Source organism: Trichechus manatus, unplaced genomic scaffold (assembly GCF_000243295.1).
Source record: "Trichechus manatus latirostris isolate Lorelei unplaced genomic scaffold, TriManLat1.0 scaffold00028, whole genome shotgun sequence".
NCBI lineage: Eukaryota > Metazoa > Chordata > Mammalia > Sirenia > Trichechidae > Trichechus > Trichechus manatus.
In genome coordinates this window covers 4647729-4658767 of record NW_004443964.1, presented here as the reverse complement: position 1 = coordinate 4658767, position 11039 = coordinate 4647729, and the positions used below count along the sequence as shown (strand labels likewise).

The 11039-nt window shown below is 49.4% G+C and overlaps 1 protein-coding gene across 1 annotated transcript in view; it reads left to right on the top strand.

Annotated features, from left to right (window-relative positions):
• Window positions 1–389, top strand: part of TMC8 (transmembrane channel like 8) — an 11817-nt gene extending 11428 nt beyond the window's left edge. The window contains exon 16 of the mRNA XM_023729132.1: window positions 86–389. Within this exon, the coding sequence (XP_023584900.1) occupies window positions 86–364 (279 nt within the window). The 3' untranslated portion in view covers window positions 365–389. The remainder of the gene's footprint in view (window positions 1–85) is intronic.
• The last annotated feature ends 10650 nt before the right edge of the window (window positions 390–11039 follow it).

The following is an 11039-nucleotide window of genomic DNA, read 5'->3' as shown; positions in this document are numbered from 1 at the left end:
GCCTCGACCGGGGGCGCGCTTCGATCCCTTGGCCCGCGGATGGGCGTAGGCCCCGCTCGCGACGCGGTGTTCGCTCCCTTCGCAGCAAGTCAAGGAGAAGTGGCACCTGGTGGAGGACCTGTCGCGGCTGCTGCAGGAGCCGGGCTCGAACGGCTTTCCAGGACTTGAGTCCCCTCACTCCCGAGCTTCGCGCCCGCAGTCCTTCTGCCCCGGATTCCCGTGCCCAGGCTCCCCGCGTCCCAGGTCCCCCCAGCCCGTACCCTCCCTCGGGCATCCCGCCGGGCCGCGCTCACCTTGCCCCGGACGGGGCGACGCCCCGGCTTCCGCCTGCAGCTTTGTCTTCCCTGGCGCCGCGGAGCTATAGCACCGACCACCCGGGATCCCCAGCCCCCGCCCCATGCTCCTGGCCGCTGGGGACCACCGCCCCTCCCCAAGCCCCCTAGGCCTGGGACTGGGGTCCCCAAAGAGGGGCGCACACCCTCAGGAGCAGCAGGAAGAAAATAATGGGAACTTCTATTTATGTTTCTATCTCATGCCTTTAAAACTATTTTTCTGTGAATATTTCATAATGTACATAATGTACTGATACAGTTACCCATGGATACATCTTATAAATATACATCTATTGAGAGTGCTCAGAAGTTGTTCACAGATGGAAAGCCATCATAAAAGTGTGGAGACCTCCATCTGTGGAAAAAGTCCCTGGGTGGTACAGTTGGTGGAAACGTTGGTGGTTCGAACCCTCCCAGAGGACCTCAGAAGACGGCCCTGGTGATCTGCTTCCGAAAGGTCACAGCCTTGAAAACCCTTGGAGCTGTTTTATTCTGCACACGTGGGGTCACCATGAGTCAGAATCAACTCCAAGGCAACTCACAGCCACCACCTATGGAAGGGGTACACCTGTGTTGAGGGGTCACTGTATATTCACCCCGTTTATTCTCCCACGACCTTCTGTTATTCCTGTTGTTAGCTGCCATGAAGTCGCCTCAGACTCACGGCGGGCCTACGTACAACACGGAAATGCCGCCCAGTTCCATGCCATCTTCCTGATGGTTGGCATGCTCGAGTTCATTGTTGCAGCCACTGTGTATTTTGAGTGCCTTCCAACCTAGGGGGCTCATCTTCCAGCATTACATCAGACAATCTTGGCCAATTTTTAAAGTTGATCGCCAGGTCTTTCTTCCTAATCTCTCTTAGTCTGGAAGCTCCGCTGGAACCTACCTACCATGGGGAACCCTACTGGTGTTTGAAATCCAGTGGCATAGCTTCCAACATGATAACACACAAGCCATCACAATATGTCAAACTGACAGATGGGTGGTGAATTCCTTCTTTACATATGAGGAAACTGGCCCCTCAGAGGTTAACTAATGGGCCTAGAGTCACCAAGGACAGAGCTGGGGTTTGAACCCAGACACTCAGCTGAGAGCCACCCTGTGCCTCCATGGGTCTCAGAGGCCACTCCCAACCCCAGGGCCTTACTGGAGCCAGGGGTGTAGAGAGGGTAACAAGCGCCCAGAGGCAATCTCTAAGTTGCGCACCGCCCCCCACCTCCAATTTTAAGATGAATAGACGTTGATAATGACACGTCAGCAGAAATGCCCTCCCCCCCTTGCCTGGCTGCCTCAGTCGGGCGCCTTTCATATTTGTGGTGCCTCAGAATGTAACTCCGCACCTCGTCTGCCGCCCCCTTGGACTTGGGCCCCAGGGGCAAGTGCCCACCTCTGCCCCCTCTCACCCTTGCTACACCTCTGACTGGAGCGTGAGTAAATCACAGGGTCCTGTCGGCCTCTCCCTCTCAGCATTCCTCCGCACGGGCCACCCGAGTCAACAAAGGAAACCAGAGCAGAGGCCCAGCCATGCCCTCCACAGGACTCTCCCCTGACCTCCCCACCCCTACCCAGTGGCTGCTGGTCAAGCTGACCCCGAGGGACGGTGGGGTGACGGGGCCCACAGACCTGCAGTGTGGAAGACACGGAGTGTGTGCGGTGGAGGCAGCACCCTCAAGGCCCAAACGCGGGGCGTCTCTGATCTCTGAGCCACGCAAGACCCCTTTCCAAAGGCTCCGGTCACGGAGGCTGCTGTGGCTTGAAACCTGTGATTCCCACACTTGGAGAGCACCCAGAAGCCACCAAAAGCTGGCCCCACCCCAGAGATGCTAATATAATCCAGTGCAGCCGGGCACCCAGCTGTTCCAAAGCTCCAGGTGACTCTCCCACGCAGCCAGGTGGAGAACTGCTGGTTAGAGAACTGTCAGCAGGGAGGTCAGGAGGACCCGGGGGGACTCACTTGAAAGCCCTCAGGGTCCCAGCATGGGCATAAGGCAGTTCTGCCTGCCACCCTCGGGCTGGACGCTTCTTCATCTGGTCATTCAAGACAGCCAGCTCAGCCCCTCCTGTCACTGGCCTTGCCTCTCACTCACCAACAGTCAGTGAACAAATACATTAAGTGCTGCTAAACGCCAGGCCCTGTTCTGGGGGCTGAGGATGAGGCAGTGAGGGAAACACATGGAGTTCTGACCTCAGTCAACAGAGGGCCCCAAGCCTGGTCAGATGAAAGTGACATGTGCTGTTAATTAGCAGTTTGGGGCCAAAGTGTGGTCCCTGGACCCTCAGTATCAGCATCACCTGGGACAGCACCCCCCCAACCCCTCGCTGTCTCATTATCCTCCTTCAGCCCTCAATTCCTCCCCTAACTTCTTTCAGCAGATGTGAGAACAGGCGCCCTGAATTCAGACTTCTAGCCTCCTAAACTGTGAGAAAATAACTTTCTGTTTGTTAAAGCCACCCCCTTGTCGTGTTTCTGTTATAGCAGCACTAAATAACTGAAACACTCCCCAAATGGGAGAAATCAGAAGCAGAGAGGGAGGTGGGCCTTTGGGGTGCAGGGTCTATTCCCAGGGGTGGGAGTTAGGACTGTGGGTGGCAAGTGACAGAAGCTGACCCAAGCCCCTGGGGAGCAAGGAGACAACTTGGTGGTTGACAGACACAGTAGTGGAGGCAGGATCTCCTGGACACCACATGGGGACCCTGCCTCTCGCTGTAGTCCTTCCCACTGCTCCCTGGCAGGCAGGTCACCCTCTCAGACCAGCTTCCCGCTGCACGCAGGCCTCACAGGCCGGAGCTGACCCCCCTGAGAAGGACCAAGGGGGGTCTGGGGGCAGGGCTGGAATTGGCCTTCCTGGTCAGGTGTTCATTCCAGGATCTGTCAATGGCGGCCAGGGGTGGGGGTGGGGTTGGCTGAGAGGCGGTTCTGCAGGGAGAAGGCAGCTCCCCTTCAAAGCAGATGGTTACCTGTGGAGCAGGGACATCTTCCCTGCAGAAGGCCCAAATGAGGGTTTCCTGCACAAGGTAACTGAGCCTGGTCAGAGAGGGCTGGCTGGTGCAACAGCCTGGCCTGGGCGTGGGTAAGAAGCCAGGCTGCTTGGATGTCCAGCCTGGGGCAAGGAGGTACCAGGGCCCACTGCAGGGATAGCAGGTCCCAGTCTCACCTGTTCCCTCTGCTCTCTGCTCCAGGTATTGTGAATCCCCAGCCGTGAGGGTTCAGCCCTGGTCTGGCCCTCTGCCACATGACTCTTGCACTCTCTGAGGTATCTGGGCTCTGGGGGGCCCCACTCACTCCCACCCTTCTCCCCAGACCCAGTCAGGTCTGCTGCAGGCCACCATGATGATGTGGCTTGGTCTTCTTTTGGCCTAGGCTGGTGTGGGGCCTCGGGCCCAGGACCCTGGGAACAACCCACTCTCCATGGCCATGCGGAAGGGCCCCTCCTCAGAGCTCCTTAAGAGCAGTGCTTGAGCACATCACCTGCCTGCCACTCCGTGACACACTCAGGAGACCAGGGCCTTCCTCCACTCTGAGGTTTAATCTGAGGACTGAGCCCAGTGCTGGCCACCCAGCAGGTGGTCAGGAAGAAACCAACATGAGCTGGGCAGAGGCTGCCTGGCCTTTAACTTCTCTAACCAGAGCCCCCCACCCGTTCCCCAACATGAGCTGTGCAGAGGCTGCCTGGCCTTCCGCTTCTCTAACCGGACCCCTGACCCATCCCCTCTGGGAGCTATGTAAAGACCCTTTAGTGGTTCAAACAGTTAACACACTTGGCTACTAACCAAAAGTTTGGAGGTTCGAGTCCACCCAGAGATGCCTTGGAAGAAAGGCCTGGCAATCTACTTCTGAAAAATCAGCCATTGAAAACCTTATGGTACCCCGAGAGAAGAGCCCCCAGACACCCTTTTAACTCAGTACTGAAGTCACTCCTGAGGTTCACCTTTCAGTCAAAGATTAGACAGGTCTATAGGGCCAACAATAACACACAGGAGGGATGTGCTTCGTAGTTCAATCATGAGTACGAGACTAACGGGCAACCAGCCCAAAAGCAAAGATGAGAAGGCAGGAAGTGACAGGAAAACTGGACAACTGGAAACAGGGAAACTGGGGTGGAGAAGGGGAGAATGTTGACACATTGCGGGGTTGGCAACCAATGTCACAAAACACTTTGCATATTAACTGTTTAATGAGAAACTAATTTGCTCTGTAAACTTTCACCTAAATCACAATACCAAAAAAAAAAAGGAGGCGGGGACAAGATGGCAATGTAGTCAGACGTTTCCTGTGGTCCCTCTTACAACACAGACTCGAAAAAACAAGTGAATCGATTATATATGACAATCTAGGAGTCCTGAACATCAAAGGCAAAGTTGAGGAATCAGTCTAAGTGGCAGGGGGTGGGAGAGACAGTTCCGAAGCAGCGAGGAGTTGCCAGACCTGACCCAGCAGGAGCTGGCAACCTTCAGGCCAGATCAGCTCACGTGCGTAGTGAGGCAAGCAGTGGCACTTGGGAGGTGTTTTCCACATCCGGAGAGACCAAGCAGCAGAGAGTCTACTTGGGCCTCCAGAACCAGTGAAAAGCGGCACTCAATTGGCAAAAGATAAGTACATGCATCTGACCTACCACGTGGATCAAAAAACATCTCCTTTGGGAAAAACCTCTCTGCCATTCATCAGTCCCGTCCCAGCTCTGCACCAGGTCCTGGGACAGGTTCAGCAATTACGAGTCCCCTGGGCCGGAAGTAGGACCCATAACGCGCCCTGAACCATTCTCCCGGCCTTGGAGAGGGAACAAATTAACAAACAGGAAAAAATAATCTGCCAGCTCCCCTAAGCTGGGAACTCAGGGTAGGCACATCTCCTTTGCCTAGGCACAGGCATAAGGGGTCCACGGACCTTGAATGCCTTTCACCCCTGCATAGACATGTGAAGGCCCATTTCAATAGCGTAGGCCCTCATTACCACAGTACAACAGGGTATGTACCTGAAGCCTAACTTCAACTGTATCAGCTATAAGGTGAAGTGGCAGGTTCATGACATTTGACACTGCTCTGCCCATCAAGCAGTGTCCTCACCTACCCACGTCAGGGGCCTGAGGACTGGTGGCTCCACCCATGCCACTTAGCCACCCGTGACAGGGGTCCAAGAATAAGTGGTGCCTCCCAGTCCTTACAGCCAACAGCACTGGGTGCCCATAGTCCAGCTGCAAAACCCACCCACCTACACGCTCTAGGAAACAGGGACACACTTTCCTCCCAGACATGCAGGGGCAGCCGTCAGCCCCCTGCCTTGCTCAGCACATGACTCCCTACTGCAGCCAGATACCTCTGCCTACACCAATCACCCCTGCCTGTCTAGAACTGTAGGCAACAGCCTGTACCACACACTTGGTGACCAACTACCTGGAAACCTGAGCTGAATTCATACAAGAAAAGTAAACAGACTCCTAGGTTCACATACCTGGTAACAGATCTAACCACCTCATGACAGGACGTTAGAGCTTCAGAGGCACCAATAATCAAACCAGCTCACATGAGCAGCCTACTTGGGCATGTCAAAACAAGAAGCTAGGACACAGTAAGCAAACATAAAATAAATAAATATAATAATTTATTGATGGCTCAGAGACAACGGTCAATATCAAATCACATAAAGAGGCAGACCATGATGGGTTCAGCAAGCTCCCAAAACAAAGAATCAATAAATTTTCCGGAGGAAGAGAACTTCTGGGAATTACTGGAGGTAGAATACAAAAGATTAATATATAGAACTCTTCAAGATATCAGGAAGGTGATTAGGCAAAACGCAGAACAATCCAAGGAGCACGCAGACAAAGCAATAGAGAAACTTAAGAAGATTATAGAAGAGCACATTGACAAATTTAACAGGCTGCAAGAATCCATAGAGAGACAGCAAACAGAAATCCAGAAGATTTAACAATAAAATTTTAGAATTAGACAACTCAATAGAAAGTCATAGGAGCAGAATTGAGGCAATGGAAGTCAGAATCAGCGAAATTGAAGATAAAGCGCTTGACGCCAACTTATTTGGGGAAAAATCAGATAAAATGACTTAAAAAAATAAGAAATCCTAAGAATTATGTGGGACTCCATCAAGTGGAATAACTTACGAGTGATTGGACTACCAGAATGGGGGGGATAACAGAAAATAAAGAGAATTGTTGGCAGGAAACTTCCCTGATATCATGAAAGATGAGAAGATATCTATCCAAGATGCTCATTGAACCCCACACGAGGTAGATCCCAAAAGAAAGTCACCAAGACATATTATAATCAAACTTGCCAAAACCAAAGATCAGGAGAGAATTTTAAGAGCGGCTACAGATAAACAAAAAGTCATCTACAAAGGAGAGTCAATAAAACTAAGCTCGGACTACTCAGCAGAAACCATGCAGGCAAGAAGGCAATGGGATGACATATCTAAAGCCTTGAAGGAAAAAAATTGCCAGCCAAGAATTATATATCCAGAAAAACTGTCTCTCAAATATGATGGCAAAATTAAGGCATTTCCAGATAAACAGAAGTTTAAGGAATTGGCAAAAACCAAACCAAATTACAAGAAATACTACAGGCAGTCCTGCAGTTAGAAAATCAATAACATCAGATAACAACCCAAAACTAGAACGCAGGACAAAGCAACCAGATATCAACCCAGATGCGGAAGTCACGAAAATAAATCAAAACTAAAACACTGAAAATAAGGAAACAGAGACGTCAATATGTAAAAGATGACAACATTAAAACAAAAAAGAGGGACTAAAAAATGCAGTCATAGATCTTTCATATGGAGGGGAAGTCAAGGGGATATAGAGAAAGAAAAGAGTGGTTTAAACTTAGAAAAATAGGGGTAAATATTAAGGTAACCACAAAGGAAACTAACAATCCTACACATCAAAACAAAAAACGAGAAAAACAAAGACTCAGCAAACACAAAATCAACAACAAGGAAAAAGATGAAAAGAAAATACATAAAGAAAAACGACTCAGCAGAGAAAATTAAGTGGAACAAAGAAACTGTCAACAACACACAATAAACACACATCGAAATGACAGCACTAAACGCATACCTATCAATAACCATGCTGAATGTAAATAGACTCAATGCACCAATAAAGAGACAGAGAGTGGCAGAATGGATTTAAAAAAACACAATCCCGCTATATGCTGCCTACAAGAGACACACCTTAGACTCAAAGACAAAAACGAAAACACAAAGGATGGAAGAAAATATGTCAAGCAAACAACAAACAAAAAAGAGCAGGAGTGGCAATATTAATCTCTGACAAAATAGACTTGAAAGTAAAATCCACCACAAAAGATAAGGAAGGACACTATATAATGTTTAAAGGGTCAATGCACCAGGAGGACATAACCATAATAACGACAGTGCTCCAAAATCCATAAAACAAACTCTAACAGCATTGAAAAGAGAGACAGACAGCTCCACAATAATAGTAGGAGACTTCAACACTACTTTCTGTGAAGGACACAACATCCAGAAAGAAGCTCAATAAAGACACGGAAGATCTAAATGCCACAATCAACCAACTCGATCTCATAGACATATACCGAACATTCCACCCAACAGCAGCCAAGTATACTTTCTTTTCCAACACACATGGAACATTCTCTAGAATAGACCACATATTAGGTCATAAAGCAAACCTTAACAGAAGCCAAAGCATCGAAATATTACAAAGCATCTTTTCTGACCATAAAGCCATAAAAATAGAAATCAACAACAGAAGAAACAAGGGAAAAAAATCAAACACATGGAAACTGAACAACACCTTGCTCAAAAACTACTGGGTTATAGAAGAAATTAAGGACACAATAAAGAAATTCACAAAATCAAATGAGAATGAAAATATATCCTACCAAAACCTTTGGGACACAGCAAAAGCAGTGCTCATAGGTCCATTTATAGCAATAAATGCACACATCCAAAAAGAAGAAAGGGCCAAAATCAAAACATTAACCCCACAGCCTGAACAAGTAGAAAGAGAGCAGCAAAAGAAGCCCTCAGGACCATGGTCTTGGGGAATATCTAGCTCAACTGGCATAACACAGTTTATAAGGACAATGTTCTACATTCTACCTTGGTGAGTAGCATCTGGGGTCTTAAAAGCCTTTAAGCAGCCATCTAAGATACTCCACTTGTCTCACCCCTTCGGGAGCAAGGAAGAATGAAGAAAACAAGATACAAGGAAAAGATTAGTCCAAAGGACTAATGGACCACAGCTACCACGGCCTCCACCAGACTGAGTCCGGTACAACTAGATGGTGCCCAGCTACCACCACTGACTGCTCTGACTGGGATCACAACAGAGGATCCCGGACAAAGCTGGAGAAAAATGTAGAACAAAACTCTAGCTCACAAAAAAAGACCAGCCTTACTTGCCTGACAGAGACTTGAGAAACCCCAAGAGTATGGCCCCCGGACACCCTCTTTAGCTCAGTAATGAAGTCACTCTCGAGGTTCACCTTTCAGCCTAAGATTAGACAGCCCCATAAAACAAAACAAGACTAATGGGGCACGACCACCCAGGGACAAGGACTAGAAGGCAGGAGGGGACAGGAAAGGTGGTAATAGGGAACCCAAGGTTGAGAAGGGACAGTGTTGACATGTTGTGAGGTTGTTAACCATTGTCATAAAACAATATGTGTACTGTTTAATGAGAAGCTATTTGTTCTGTAAACCTTCATCTGAAGTACAATTAAAAAAAAAAAAAGCCCTCAGTCGCCATAAGAAAGGAAATAATAAGAATTAAATGAAGTAGAGAATAGAAGAACAATTGAATCTGGAAGGCATTATGCTGAGTGAGTTTAGTCAGTCACAAAAGGATAAATATTATGTAAGACAATTAGCATAAGAACTCAAGAAAAGGTTTAAACACAGAAGAAAACATTCTTTGATGGTTACGAGGGTGTGGACGGAGGGAGGTGTTATTCACTAACTAGATAGTAGACAAGAATTATCTTAGGTGAAGGGAAGGACAACACACAATACAGGGGAAGTCAGCACAACTGGACTACACCAAAGCTAAGAAGTTTCCTGAATACAGCCAAACATTTCGAAGGACAGAGTAGCAGGGGCGGGGGTCTGGGGACCATGGTTTCAGGGGTCATCTAGGTCAACTGGCGTAACAAAATTTATTAAGAAAATGTTCTGCATCCCCGTTTGGTGAGTGGTATCTGGGGTCTTAAAAGCTAGCGAGTGGCCATCTAAGATGCATCAATTGGTCCCAACCCACCGGGAGCAAAGGAGAATGAAGAACACTAAGACACAAGGAAAATATTAGCCCAAGAGACAGAAAGGGCCACATAAACAAGAGACTCCATCAGCCTGAGACCAGAACTAGATGGTGCCTGGCTACCACCAATGACCGCCCTGACAGGGAACACAACAGAGAGTCCCTGATGGAGCAGGAGAAAAGTGGGGTGCAGAACTCAAATTCTAGTAAAAAGACTAGACTTAATGGTTTGACTTAGACTGGAGGGACCCTGGAAGACATGGCTCCCAGACTCTCTATTAGCCCAAAACTAAAACCATTCCTGAGGTCAACGCTTCAGACAAAGATTAGACTGGACTATGGGACATAAAATGATACTCGTGAAGCGTGTGCTTCTTAGCTCAAGTAGATACATGAGACTAAATGGGCAGCTTCTGTCCGGAGGTGAGATGAGAAGGCAGAGAAGGTCAGGAGCTGGTTGAATGGACACAGGAATTCCGAAGTGGAAAGGAGGAGTGTGCTGTCATAGTATAGGGAGAGCAACTAGGGTCACATAACAATGTGTGTACAAATTTTTGTATGAGAAACTGACTTGAATTGTAAACTTCCACTTAGATCACAATAGAAGAAGAAGAAAGCCTTATGGAGCACAGTTCTACTCTAATACACATGGGGTCACCGTGAGTTGGGGTGGATGTGACGGCAACAGGTTACTGGTGTGACTACCCCAGGTCCACCAGAATAATCCCGGACAATCTTCCCATCTGAAGGCCACCTGATTAGCAACCTTAATTCAACTGTGACCTCAACTGCCCTTCCCCATGTAACCTACCCTAGTCACAGTTTCCAAGGTTTAGGACAGGGGCATCTGCCTGCTACAGGAGCCCAGGGTCCCTCAGCTCAGCAAGTTTCCACCCTGGTTTGACTCCAAGGCCCAGGCTCCCTCCACTTCCCAGGGAGGGGATGAGGGCTTGAAAGAGGGTGCTAAGGGATGTGTGGGCGCAGGTGTGCTGCTCTGGGTCTGCCTGGGCCACTGGGCTCAGTCCTGGGCAACTCGGCTGCTGGGTTATCTCCCCAGTGCAGTCACCCACTTGGCAAGGAGCACCCAACGGTTCCAGTGGGGAGGTGGCCAAGAGCAGGAAAGCTCCTTCTAGCCTGAGCAGAGGGCTCACACCGGCAGAGGCATGACGTTCCTGCTGCTGCTCAGCTGGGCCCTGCTGGGTAAGGCTCCTGGGGTCATGGTGAGGGGGGGGCTGCTCCACTGCCAGGGCTTTGAGGAGGTGGGCTTAGGGCAGAGGGTGCTAGGGAGCACAGCAGAGTGGGCGCTGCAGGCATGGGCACCCCTGGGAACATGGGCCAGCGAAGGGAAGATGTGGGGAGCAGTTTCAGACCAGCCACTTACTGGAATGCTATCGCCTCGCCTCTCTGGGCCACCATTTACTCATCTTGAAAATGGGACACA